The sequence below is a fragment of the Ascaphus truei genome, chromosome 12, assembly GCF_040206685.1.
Source record: "Ascaphus truei isolate aAscTru1 chromosome 12, aAscTru1.hap1, whole genome shotgun sequence".
Lineage (NCBI taxonomy): Eukaryota > Metazoa > Chordata > Amphibia > Anura > Ascaphidae > Ascaphus > Ascaphus truei.
The window spans coordinates 40,911,397-40,925,342 of record NC_134494.1 but is presented as its reverse complement, the minus strand read 5'-3'; the positions used below and the strand labels follow the sequence as shown (position 1 = coordinate 40,925,342).

The window sequence follows — 13,946 nt, the reverse complement described above, 5'->3', positions numbered from 1 at the left end:
CCGAGCCCCTCCAGCGCTCTTACACCACCGAGCCCCTCCAGCGCTCTTACACCGCCGAGCCCCTCCAGCGCTCTTACACCGTCGAGCCCCTCCAGCGCTCTTACACCACCGAGCCCCTCCAGCGCTCTTACACCACCGAGCCCCTCCAGCGCCCTTACACCGCCGAGCCCCTCCAGCGCCCTTACACCGCGGAGCCCCTCCAGGGCTCTTACACCGCCGAGCCCCTCCAGCGCTCTTACACCACCGAGCCCCTCCAGCGCTCTTACACCCCCGAGCCCCTCCAGCGCTCTTACACCACCGAGCCCCTCCAGCGCTCTTACACCACCGAGCCCCTCTAGCGCCCTTACACCGCCAAGCCCCTCCAGCGCCCTTACACCGCCGAGCCCCTCCAGCGCCCTTACACCGCGGAGCCCCTCCAGCGCTCTTACACCACCGAGCCCCTCCAGCGCTCTTACACCGCCGAGCCCCTCCAGCGCTTACACCACCGAGCCCCTCCAGCGCTTACACCACCGAGCCCCTCCAGCGCTCTTACACCACCGAGCCCCTCCAGCGCTCTTACACCGCCGAGCCCCTCCAGCGCCCTTACACCCCCGAGCCCCTCCAGCGCTCTTACACCGCCGACCCCCTCCAGCGCTCTTACACCACCGAGCCCCTCCAGCGCTCTTACACCGCCGAGCCCCTCCAGCGCTCTCACAGCATGCTACATACTTCCCCAGAGGCTGCGCTCTCAAAATGCGCTCTCACAGTGCGCTACGCACATCCCCAGAGGCTGCGCTCTCACAGTGCGCTACGCACATCCCCAGAGGCTGCGCTCTCACAGTGCGCTACGCACATCCCCAGAGGCTGCGCTCTCACAGTGCGCTACGCACATCCCCAGAGGCTGCGCTCTCACAGTGCGCTACGCTCTTCCCCAGAGCCAGCACTCTCACAATGACCTAAACTCACACATGGCAAGGGAGGGTAGGGATGCATATATGATGCTATATAAGCTACAGGTATGGTATATATACAGACGCAGCAAGTACCCTACATTCTGACGACTACCTGCACCTGTTCCAAACCTCTCGGTATCACTTTGCTGATCCGCCTGACAACGCAGGGTTAATTACTGTCTCTAAGGTGACACGATGAGCATTATTACATTACAAAGCCTCCTCCCTCTACAAGAGCTCAGAGCTCTCTGACACAGGGCACGGCGCTCTGACACCGGCACGGCGCTCTCACACTGGGCACGGCGCTCTCACACACAGGGCACGGCGCTCTCACACACAGGGCACGGCGCTCTCACGCTCACGGCACTGCACTCTCTCAATCTGTATTTCCGCATTATATTTCATATTTTAGCCTTCTCCTTTTCTCTTTCCTTAACACACTCTTCCCCACTCCGTCTTTCCTCAATCTCTGTCTCTCTTTTATTTCTCTCTCCCCCACACCTCTCACTCCTGTGCCCCCACTTCCTGCCCCCTTTCCTCTCTCTGCCCTCCCTTTCCTCTCTCTGCCCCCCCCTTTCCTCTCTCTGCCCCCCCTTCCTCTCTCTTCCTGCCCCCCTTCCTCTCTTCCTGCCCCCCTTCCTCTCTTCCTGACCCCTTTCCTCTCTTCCTGCCCTCCTTCCTCTCTTCCTGCTCCCCATTCCTCTCTTCCTGCCCCCCATTCCTCTCTTCCTGCCCTCCTACCTCTCTTCCTGCCCTCCTTCCTCTCTTCCTGCCCCCCTTCCTCTCTTCCTGCCCCCCTTCCTCTCTTCCTTCCCCCCTCCTCTCTATTCCTGCCCCCTTCCTCTCTCTTCCTGCCCCCTTCCTCTCTCTTCCTGCCCCCTTCCTCTCTCTTCCTGCCCCCCTTCATCTCTCTTCCTGCCCCACTTCCTCTCTCTTCCTGCCCCTGTTCCTTTCTTCCTGTCCCCTTTCTCTCTTCCTGTCCCCTTTCTCTCTTCCTGCCCCCCATCCTCTCTCTCCATTGCCCCACATCCTCTCTTCCTGCCCTCCCCCCTTCCTCTCTCTTCCTGCCCTCCCCCTTCCTCTCTCTTCCTGCCCCCCCTTCCACTCTCTTCCTGCCCCCCCTTCCTCTCTTCCTGCCCCCCATCCTCTCTTCCTGCCCCCCATCCTCTCTTCCTGCCCTCCCCCCTTCCTCTCTCTTCCTGCCCTCCCTTCCTCTCTTCCTGCCCCCCCTTCCCCTCTCTTCCTGCCCCCCTTCCCCTCTCTTCCTGCCCCCCTTCCCCTCTCTTCCTGCCCCCCTTCCACTCTCTTCCTGTCCCCCCTTCCTCTCTTCCTGCCCCCCCTTCCTCTCTTCCTGCCCCCCTTCCTCTCTCTTCCTGCCCCCCCTTCCACTCTCTTCCTGCCCCCCCTTCCACTCTCTTCCTGCCCCCCCTTCCACTCTCTTCCTGCCCCCCTCTCCCACTCTCTTCCTGCCCCCCCCTCCCACTCTCTTCCTGCCCCCCCCCCTCCCACTCTCTTCCTGCCCCCCCCCTCCCACTCTCTTCCTGCCCCCCCCTCCCACTCTCTTCCTGCCCCCCCCTCCCACTCTCTTCCTGCCCCCCCCTCCCACTCTCTTCCTGCCCCCCCCTCCCACTCTCTTCCTGCCCCCCCCTCCCACTCTCTTCCTGCCCCCCTTCCTCTTTTTCTGCCCCCCTTCCTCTCTTTTTCTGCCCCCCCCCTTCCACTCTCTTCCTGCCCCCCCTTCCACTCTCTTCCTGCCCCCCCTTCCACTCTCTTCCTGCCCCCCCTTTACACTCTCTTCCTGCCCCCCCCCTTCCTCTCTCTTCCTGCCCCCCCCCCCCTTCCTCTCTCTTCCTGCCCCCCCTTCCTTCCTCTTTCCCTGACTCTTCCTTCTTGTAGCTTCCACTAGCAGCCCACCACATATTAAAGCAGTGACCGGTTTGGCGGGCTGGGCGGGTACTGTGAAGAGCAGAGGGCGTCTCCAGCATGGCCGAGGGGGAACAGGTTCAGGGGCTTTGCAGCGAACTTCAGGAAGGGGAGGATGGGAGGGTGCCCATTCTGCATGGGGTGGAAGAGGAGATGAGACCTGGAACTTCTGGGGGGTCTCAACGCACAGATCCAAGGGCAGCCCCCCAGGGAGCAACACAGGCGTTACTGCCCCCGTACATCAGAAAGCAGCTGTCCTACAGGTAAGGCATTATCCCCAATGGGGGTCCTCACTCACAGCGCAGCGGGGAGCACTGCGTGTAACTGGCATTGTTCTGCACTATAAACACTAATAACCATTGGGTTCAATCTGTTGTTTTTAATCCTTTACCAGGTGAGATACACGTTTGATTTTTTCATTATTATTAAGTGCTGTGTCACTAAGCCCTGTGACCGGCGTTATCTTCTTCTGCACGAATACATTCACACAATACAGGTTAGCACACAATGTACACACAGCCGCACTCCTACACAACAACCCTGCGACACAACAACTGCAAAGGGTGAGAAGAAGAGTTGTGTATTGGTTTGTTTACTGGGCTTCTGAAGGATATAGATTATATATATATATATATATATATATATATATATATATATATATATATATATATATATATATATATATATATATATATATTCACTATTAATGTACACAGCGCTTCACAGCAGTAATACACGTGACAATCATATAGATAACAAATAATATAAATAACACATTAAGGGAAAAAGTGCTTCAGACATAAAAGTAACACGTAGAAAAAGGAGTCCCGATAGATAGATATATATATGTTACCTAGCAGTTTGTAAGCATACGAATTAGCATAGGTAAAACAAGACATTTAAAAATGGACAGACATAAAAATATATATATATATATATATATATATATATATATATATATATATATATATATATATATATATATATAAAAATTGCTGCGCCCAAACAACATATTCATGTGATAATGGATAAATAATCAGTGAGGAGACATATAACTAAAATGCATATAAATATAAGATGCCACAATGATCATAAAATATTAAAATGGGCATAATGGTGAAAACATATAACAAACAGACAGACCAACATGGGACAAAGGCAGGGACAGTACAGACACGGAAGGAATTGACCCAATTGCAAAAATGTGTAAACAACTGCAGGAGAACGCCGACAGCTATCTTCCGGAACAACCTTCTTCCTCCACCACTAAAAAACAGAAGAACACCGCACGGCTCCCAAAGCGTAATGCAGTGGGTCATCTTAATAAAGGTACCAGGTGACACGTGAATTACGGCTACTCACAAGAGACAAATGGAGCAAGCACATAGGACACGCGGTACACCTGTCGTCGGATATCACCGTTACTCCATAAGCTGAGACGCCGAGACAGCGTATGTAGCTGCAGGCACGCTTCCGCTTCCGATGCTGGATCCGCTCCGGGAGTGCGCGTCCACACTGTAATCCCTCTGCAGGCACTCAACACTCGCGATGCTGCTCGCGGCACCGGTTAACGTTCCGCTGCCAGATGCTTTACTAATGTACTCGGGTCACAGAAACCAGGACAGTACCAAGGTCCTAGCGCGTAACCCTTTTTGTGGCGATGCAGAGTCATTCTCTTGTTTAGCCCCTGTCCCGTCTCGCCTATGTAGTAGCAGCCCCCTGGGCATTTCATGCACATGATGAGGTACACGACATTGCTGGAGGAACAGGTGAACCCTCCTCTGATTTTGTACTCCAGATTCCTGTGTGGTATTTGTATTGTGCCCGCTGCGTGGAGCATTGCGCAGGTTTTGCATCTTGCGTCCTGGCATGGTCTTGTCCCTGTAAGGAACTGGGAGTCACACCGCCCTCGGCGCGCTCCCGCCTTACCTCCCTTGAACTCCACGCCCCCGCACCTGGCGCCATGTCCTCTAGAGCTGCTCCTGCTCTCAGCATGCGCAACGCACACAAGCTCTGCGTCAACAGACTTAATCAGCTGCATAGCCTGCACCTGTCTCCTGCACCTCTGCCTATCCCTGCTCCCGCTGAGGACGTGCCTCCACTCCGCCTCTCCTCTCATTGGTCCCTCACTTCTTTATATGCTCAGCTGTGCCACTGGCACATCGGCTGAGCATAGCCGTTACGTTGCTGTTCTCCTAATCTCTGCCTCCGCAGTCTTGCCTGCCTTGCTGAACCTTGCTCTGTGTACCGACCCGGATTTGCTCTTGGGCTCCACACCTCTGTACTTCTGACCCCGGCTATCCCTGACAATCCGCACCTCTCCAACCCTGACCTCGGCACTCGGACACCGACCACTCTCCACTCCCGACTACGGCTAATAGTACCTCCAACGATCCGGACCTCTCCTACCCAGTCCCTGGCAAGTATAACGATGATCCGTACCTCTCCAACCCCAACCCAGCTACCTCGACCAACCTGCACTCCAGACGTGCCCTCGTGGCTGTGAGTGGTGTTTCTATCCATTCCCACCTATGTCCCGGGGTCCCGCCTTGTTTGTGGTGAGCACAGAGTGACAGTATGCTCAGCCCTGCAAACATGGACCCCATTAAGGTGGGACGCGTCTTGACAACGCACGCCAGCATGTTTACAAGACGAGATAAATACTTCGAGCAGAGTGACCGACGGATGGTCCTGTTTCAGCAGAATCTTTTGGTTCTCACGGCTCAGGTGCAAACTTCCACTCGATCCGACCCCACCGGTCCTCCACCTGCTTCGCTGATTAATGCTATGTTTTCTGAACCCCGACTCCAGACTCCTAGCCGCTATGCGGGAGATCCCCATCTATGCCGAGGGTTTTTGAACCAATGTTTTATACAATTTGAAATCATGCCTTCTCGTTTTCCTTCTCAAAGATCCAAAGTGGCATACATCATCTCTTTACTCACAAACGATGCTCTGGCTTCCCCATCTGGGAACAGAGGTCGGATCTGACGCAGGACATCGGACGATTTGCCAGAGAATTCCGAAGAGTTTTTGATACACCTGGCCGCAAGGTAACCGCTGCCTCTTCTCTATTTCATATTTCCCAGGGAAATCGCCCGGTCGCCAGATACACGGGAGGTGGGATGGAATAACAAGGCATTGTCATCAGCTTTCTGGCAGGGTCTTTCGGAGTCACTACAGGACGAATTCAGTGCTCAAGAGCGTCCAACTGATTTGGAAGAACTCATCCCTGTCTGCATCCGCGTAGACCAACGCCTGCAAGAAAGGAGATCCGAAAGTTCTCGCCATCGACAACAGCCCTATTGGTCGCCCGCCTTCTATTTCGTTACGCCAGAACCTTCTTCCTCTGCCGCTCCAGAACCCAGGCAACTGGGTGGTAATAAGTCCCTGTCCGAGAAGCAACGTCGATGCACTACCGGATTCTGTCTCTACTGTGGCAATCCCGGACACCAAGTGCTCCTTTGTCCCCACAAGTCGGGAAAAGCCAACTCCCAATGAGGTCCAGGGGAATCTCGTTGGGAACACTCTCCATTTCCCCCATCTCCAAAGAGGTCTTGCCAACCAGAATTGATTCCAGTGTCTCTTACGGGTGAGAGTTTTCATACCATAGCATTTGCATTTATAGATTCAGGGTCTGGAGGCAACATTATCGACCAGGGTTTTTCGGAGAGAAACAACATTCTGCCTATCCGCAAGAGGGTCCCAGTAGGATTGGAAGCCATCACACGGTCGACCATTACAAACGGCATTCATTTCTCTACACACTATTGCTTTCTTTCTATTGGCGGGAGAAGATCACAAAGAAGAGATCCTCTTGGATGTGATTCACACCCCTTCCGTCGAAGTGATTCTGGGTCTTCCATGGCTCCAACGCCATAATCCCCAGATCGACTGGACTAACAAGGTACCTATCCAGTGGTGTACTCATTGTGCTGAGAACTGTGCGGTTCCTGTTCATAAAATATGTGGGTTGGTCACCCCTGGAGAAGACACAAGTGTCCTACCCAAGATATACGCGGACTTCCGTGACGTTTTTGACAAAGCACGATCTGAAGTTTTACTGCCTCATCGTCCCTTCGATTGTCCGATCGATCTTTTGCCTGGTTCTGTTCTTCCCAGAGGAAGGTCTTATCCACTCTCCCTTCCAGAGACTAAAGCCATGAATGATTACATCCAAGAAAATCTTAAAAGGGGGTTCATACGGAAATCTTCGTCTCCAGCCGGAGCAGGTTTTTTTTGTTTTGTCAAAAAAAAAATACGGATCTCTTCGCCCATGCATACTATAGAGGTCTTAACAAGATTACCCTCAAGAACCGCTACCCTTTACCACTTATCTCAGAACTTTTCGATCATCTTCAAGGCTCAACCATCTTCACCAAGTTGGACTTGTGTGGTGCCTACAATTTGGCGAGAATTCGTCAAGGTGACAAATGGAAGATGGCCTTCAACACACAAGACGGTCATTTTGAGTACTTAGTCATGCCCTTTGGTCTTCGCAACGGCTCCTGCCGTTTTCCAAGACTTTGTCGACGAGATCTTCAGAGACCTTCTCAATCAATTTCTTATTGTCTACCTGGATGACATAATTATTTTTTCCAAGTCTCTTCCAGAACACATCAGTCATGTCAAACATGTACTGTTACGCCTTCGCGAGAACCATCTCTCCGCCAAATTAGAGAAATGCCAATTTCATCAAACTTCCACATCCCCCTCAGCCTGCACTCTTACGCTGCTCCCCCCTCAGCCTGCGCTCTTACGCTGCTCCCCCCTCAGCCTGCGCTCTTACGCTGCTCCCCCCTCAGCCTGCGCTCTTACGCTGCTCCCCCCTCAGCCTGCGCTCTTACACTGTCCCCCCCTCAGCCTGCGCTCTTACGCTGCTCCCCCCTCAGCTTGTGCTCTTACGCTGCTCCCCGTTCAGCCTGCGCTCTTATGCTGCTCCCCCCTCAGCCTGCGCTCTTACGCTGCTCCCCCCTCAGCTTGTGCTCTTACGCTGCTCCCCGTTCAGCCTGCGCTCTTATGCTGCTCCCCCCTCAGCCTGCGCTCTTACACTGCTCCCCCCTCAGCCTGCGCTCTTACACTGCTCCCCCCTCAGCCTGCGCTCTTAAGCTGCTCCCCCCCTTAGCCTGCACTGTTACGCTGCTCCCTGTTCAGCCTGCACTCTTACGCTGCTCCCCGTTCAGCCTGTGCTCTTATGCTGCTCCCCCTCAGCCTGCGCTCTTACGCTGCTCCCCCCTCATCCTGCGCTCTTACGCTGCTCCCCCCCTCAGTCTGCGCTCTTACGCTGCTCCCCCCTCAGTCTGCGCTCTTACGCTGCTCCCCCCCTCAGTCTGCGCTCTTACGCTGCTCCCCCCCTCATCCTGCACTCTTACGCTGCTCCCCCCGTCAGCCTGCGCTCTTACACTGCTCCCCCCCTCAGCCTGCGCTCTTACACTGCTCCCCCCCTCAGTCTGCACTCTTACACTGCTCCCCCCCTCAGTCTGCGCTCTTACGCTGCTCCCCCCTCAGCCTGCGCTCTTACGCTGCTCCCCCCTCAGCCTGCGCTCTTACGCTGCTCCCCCCCTCAGTCTGCGCTCTTACGCTGCTCCCCCCCTCAGTCTGCGCTCTTACGCTGCTACCCCCCTCAGCCTGCGCTCTTACATTGCTCCCCCCCTCAGCCTGCGCTCTTACATTGCTCCCCCCCTCAGCCTGCGCTCTTACGCTGCTCCCCCCCCTTACTCCTGCTAATTAATTCTGATTATTAAGAAGCTAAATATAAATGTCGCGGCTGTGCGGCTGTGCGGCGGTGCGGCTGTGCGCCTGTGCGCCTGTGCGCCTGTGCGGCTGTGCGGCTGTGCGCCTGTGCGGCTGTGCGCCTGTGCGGCAGACTTGAGCACATTTTGTTACCAATTCATAAGCAAAGGAGAAGAGAAGCTGCTGGGAGAGTCACAGTGTGACAGGGTGCTGCTGGGGGAGTCACAGTGTGACAGGGCGCTGCTGGGGGAGTCACAGTGTGACAGGGCGCTGCTGGGGGAGTCACAGTGTGACAGGGCACTGCTGGGGGAGTCACAGTGTGACTGGGCGCTGCTGGGGGAGTCACAGTGTGACAGGGCGCTGCTGGGGGAGTCACAGTGTGACAGGGCGCTGCTGGGGGAGTCACAGTGTGACAGGGCGCTGCTGGGGGAGTCACAGTGTGACAGGGCGCTGCTGGGGGAGTCACAGTGTGACAGGGCGCTGCTGGGGGAGTTACAGTGTGACAGGGCGCTGCTGGGGGAGTCACAGTGTGACAGGGCGCTGCTGGGGGAGTCACAGTGTGACAGGGCGCTGCTGGGGGAGTCACAGTGTGACAGGGCGCTGCTGGGGGAGTCACAGTGTGACAGGGCGCTGCTGGGAGAGTCACAGTGTGACAGGGCGCTGCTGGGGGAGTCACAGTGTGACAGGGCGCTGCTGGGAGAGTCACAGTGTGACAGGGCGCTGCTGGGGGAGTCACAGTGTGACAGGGCGCTGCTGGGGGAGTCACAGTGTGACAGGGCGCTGCTGGGGGAGTCACAGTGTGAGAGGGCGCTGCTGGGGGAGTCACAGTGTGACAGGGCGCTGCTGGGGGAGTCACAGTGTGACAGGGCGCTGCTGGGGGAGTCACAGTGTGACAGGGTGCTGCTGGGGGAGTCACAGTGTGACAGGGCGCTGCTGGGGGAGTCACAGTGTGACAGGGCGCTGCTGGGGGAGTCACAGTGTGACAGGGAGCTGCTGGGGGAGTCACAGTGTGACAGGGCGCTGCTGGGGGAGTCACAGTGTGACAGGGCGCTGCTGGGGGAGTCAGTGTGACAGGGCGCTGCTGGGGGAGTCACAGTGTGACAGGGCGCTGCTGGGGGAGTCACAGTGTGACAGGGCGCTGCTGGGGGAGTCACAGTGTGACAGGGCCCTGCTGGGGGAGTCACAGTGTGACAGGGCGCTGCTGGGGGAGTCACAGTGTGACGGGGCGCTGCTGGGGGGGTCACAGTGTGACGGGGCGCTGCTGGGGGGGTCACAGTGTGACGGGGCGCTGCTTGGGGAGTCACAGTGTGACAGGGCACTGCTGGGGGAGTCACAGTGTGACAGGGCGCTGCTGGGGGAGTCACAGTGTGACAGGGTGCTGCTGGGGGAGTCAGTGTGACAGGGCGCTGCTGGGGGAGTCACAGTGTGACAGGGCGCTGCTGGGGGAGTCACAGTGTGACAGGGCGCTGCTGGGGGGGTCACAGTGTGACGGGGCGCTGCTGGGGGGGTCACAGTGTGACGGGGCGCTGCTTGGGGAGTCACAGTGTGACAGGGCACTGCTGGGGGAGTCACAGTGTGACAGGGCGCTGCTGGGGGAGTCACAGTGTGACAGGGTGCTGCTGGGGGAGTCAGTGTGACAGGGCGCTGCTGGGGGAGTCACAGTGTGACAGGGCGCTGCTGGGGGAGTCACAGTGTGACAGGGCGCTGCTGCTGGGGGAGTCACAGTGTGACAGGGCGCTGCTGGGAAGCTGGTATAGGAGGGGGAGTCACAGTGTAACAGGGCGCTGCTGAGGGAGTCACAGTGTGACAGGGCGCTGCTGGGGGAGTCACCGTGTGACAGGGCGCTGCTGGGGGAGTCACAGTGTGACAGGGCGCTGCTGGGGGAGTCACCGTGTGACAGGGCGCTGCTGGGGGAGTCACTGTGTGACAGGGCGCTGCTGGGGGAGTCAGTGTGACAAGGCGCTGCTGGGGGAGTCACAGTGTGACAGGGCGCTGCTGGGGGAGTCACAGTGTGACAGGGCGCTGCTGCTGGGGGAGTCACAGTGTGACAGGGCGCTGCTGGGGGAGTCACAGTGTGACAGGGCTCTGCTGGGGGAGTCACAGTGTGACAGGGCGCTGCTGGGGGGGTCACAGTGTGAGAGGGCGCTGCTGGGGGAGTCACCATGTGACAGGGCGCTGCTGGGGGAGTCACAGTGTGACAGGGCGCTGCTGGGGGAGTCACAGTGTGACAGGGTGCTGCTGGGGGAGTCAGTGTGACAGGGCGCTGCTGGGGGAGTCACAGTGTGACAGGGCGCTGCTGCTGGGGGAGTCACAGTGTGACAGGGCGCTGCTGCTGGGGGAGTCACAGTGTGACAGGGCGCTGCTGGGAAGCTGGTATAGGAGGGGGAGTCACAGTGTGACAGGGCTGTGCTGGGGGTGTCACAGTGTGACAGGGCGCTGCTGGGGGAGTCACAGTGTGACAGGGCGCTGCTGGGGGAGTCACCGTGTGACAGGGCGCTGCTGGCAGAGTCACAGTGTGACAGGGCGCTGCTGGGGGAGTCACCGTGTGACAGGGCACTGCTGGGGGAGTCACAGTGTGACAGGGTGCTGCTGGGGGAGTCAGTGTGACAGGGCGCTGCTGGGGGAGTCACAGTGTGACAGGGCGCTGCTGGGGGAGTCACAGTGTGACAGGGCGCTGCTGCTGGGGGAGTCACAGTGTGACAGGGCGCTGCTGGGGGAGTCACAGTGTGACAGGGCGCTGCTGGGGGAGTCACAGTGTGACAGGGCGCTGCTGGGGGGGTCACAGTGTGAGAGGGCGCTGCTGGGGGAGTCACAGTGTGACAGGGCACTGCTGGGGGAGTCACAGTGTCACAGGGCGCTGCTGGGGGTGTCACAGTGTGAGAGAGCGCTGCTGGGGGAGTCACAGTGTGACAGGGCGCTGCTGGAGGAGTCACAGTGTGACAGGGCGCTGCTGGGGGAGTCACAGTGTGACAGGGCGCTGCTGGGGGAGTCACAGTGTAACAGGGCGCTGCTGGGGGAGTCACAGTGTGACAGGGCACTGCTGGGGGAGTCACAGTGTGACAGGGCGGTGCTGGGTGAGTCACAGTGTGACAGGGCACTGCTGGGGGAGTCACAGTGTGACAGGGCGCTGCTGGGGGGGTCACAGTGTGAGAGGGCGCTGCTGGGGGAGTCACAGTGTGACAGGGCACTGCTGGGGGAGTCACAGTGTCACAGGGCGCTGCTGGGGGTGTCACAGTGTGAGAGAGCGCTGCTGGGGGAGTCACAGTGTGACAGGGCGCTGCTGGAGGAGTCACAGTGTGACAGGGCGCTGCTGGGGGAGTCACAGTGTGACAGGGCGCTGCTGGGGGAGTCACAGTGTAACAGGGCGCTGCTGGGGGAGTCACAGTGTGACAGGGCACTGCTGGGGGAGTCACAGTGTGACAGGGCGGTGCTGGGTGAGTCACAGTGTGACAGGGCACTGCTGGGGGAGTCACAGTGTGACAGGGCGCTGCTGGGGGAGTCACAGTGTGACAGGGCGCTGCTGGGAGAGTCACAGTGTGACAGGGCGCTGCTGGGGGAGTCACAGTGTGACAGGGCGCTGCTGGGGGAGTCACCGTGTGACAGGGCGCTGCTGCTGGGGGAGTCACAGTGTGACAGGGCGCTGCTGGGGGAGTCACCGTGTGACAGGGCGCTGCTGGGGGAGTCACAGTGTGACAGGGTGCTGCTGGGGGAGTCAGTGTGACAGGGCGCTGCTGGGGGAGTCACAGTGTGACAGGGCGCTGCTGGGGGAGTCACAGTGTGACAGGGCGCTGCTGCTGGGGGAGTCACAGTGTGACAGGGCGCTGCTGGGGGAGTCACCGTGTGACAAGGCGCTGCTGGGGGAGTCACAGTGTGACAGGGCGCTACTGGGGGAGTCACCGTGTGACAGGGCGCTGCTGGGGGAGTCACAGTGTGACAGGGCGCTGCTGGGGGAGTCACAGTGTGACAGGGCGCTGCTGCTGGGGGAGTCACAGTGTGACAGGGCGCTGCTGCTGGGGGAGTCACAGTGTGACAGGGCGCTGCTGGGGGAGTCACAGTGTGACAGGGCGCTGCTGGGGGAGTCACCGTGTGACAGGGCGCTGCTGGGGGAGTCACAGTGTGACAGGGCGCTGCTGGGGGAGTCACAGTGTGACAGGGCGCTGCTGCTGGGGGAGTCACAGTGTGACAGGGCGCTGCTGGGGGAGTCACAGTGTGACGGGGCGCTGCTGGGGGAGTCACAGTGTGACAGGGCGCTGCTGGGGGAGTCACAGTGTGACAGGGCACTGCTGGGGGAGTCACAGTGTAACATAGCGATAATACAGTTTATTACACATGCAGTTAGAATGAGATGGGGAAAGGACACACTCACATTCTCCCTAGTTTCAGAACGCGGCGAGTGCTTTAAGCGCACACTCTCGCCCCTCTGGTACTCCCGAAATCCTCTGGAGCAGGAGAATCCAGATAGGTAACGGGAACTTACATCGTGACTCTTCAAAGTCGATCGGAGGATCCAGATTATGTGTTTTCTAAGAGGTAGTCAAGCGTGACCAGATGGATCTCCTGCTGGCGTATTTGTGAGTGATTTGTTCACTTCATCACTATCACACAATTTTCACTGGGTATTTTGTACATTTGTGTGGTTAGCACTCTGTTGCGGTTTGCTTTTTCAGTTATCACCATTTGCACACGGTATTCTAGAGACCGTTTATTTAAAGCTGCACATTTTTGCACTTCTCATATTCATTTTATTGGGTTTGTGGGTGTGACAGGGCACTGCTGGGTGTGACAGGGCGCTGCTGGGTGTGACAGGGCGCTGCTGGGTGTGACAGGGCGCTGCTAGGTGTGACAGGGCGCTGCTGGGTGTGACAGGGCGCTGCTGGGTGTGACAGGGCGCTGCTGGGTGTGACAGGGCGCTGCTGGGTGTGACAGGGCGCTGCTAGGTGTGACAGGGCGCTGCTGGGTGTGACAGGGCGCTGCTGGGTGTGACAGGGCGCTGCTGGGTGGGACAGGGCACTGCTTGGGTGTGACAGCGCACTGCTTGGGTGTGACAGCGCACTGCATGGGTGTGACAGGGCCCTGCTTGGGTGTGACAGGGCCCTGCTTGGGTGTGACAGGGCCCTGCTTGGGTGTGACAGTGACAGGGCCCTGCTTGGGTGTGGCAGGGCACTGCTGGTTGTGACAGGGCCCTGCTTGGGTGTGACAGCGCACTGCATGGGTGTGACAGGGCCCTGCTTGGGTGTGACAGGGCCCTGCTTGGGTGTGACAGGGCCCTGCTTTTGTGTGACAGTGACAGGGCACTGCTTGGTGTTACAGTGTGACAGGTTATTGCAAGGCCTGATAGTCAAATAGGACACTGATGAA

At 58.1% G+C, this 13,946-nt stretch overlaps 1 protein-coding gene across 2 annotated transcripts in view; it reads left to right on the top strand.

Annotated features, from left to right (window-relative positions):
• The first annotated feature begins 2,866 nt into the window (after positions 1-2,866).
• The window catches only part of DGKZ (diacylglycerol kinase zeta), a 65,526-nt gene continuing 54,446 nt past the window's right edge, over positions 2,867-13,946 (top strand). The window contains exon 1 of one of the 2 annotated variants that reach the window (XM_075567508.1): positions 2,867-3,118. In XM_075567508.1, coding sequence (XP_075423623.1) covers positions 2,916-3,118 — 203 coding nt within the window. In that variant the 5' untranslated portion in view covers positions 2,867-2,915. The remainder of the gene's footprint in view (positions 3,119-13,946) is intronic. The other variant, XM_075567509.1, reaches the window with a different exon arrangement.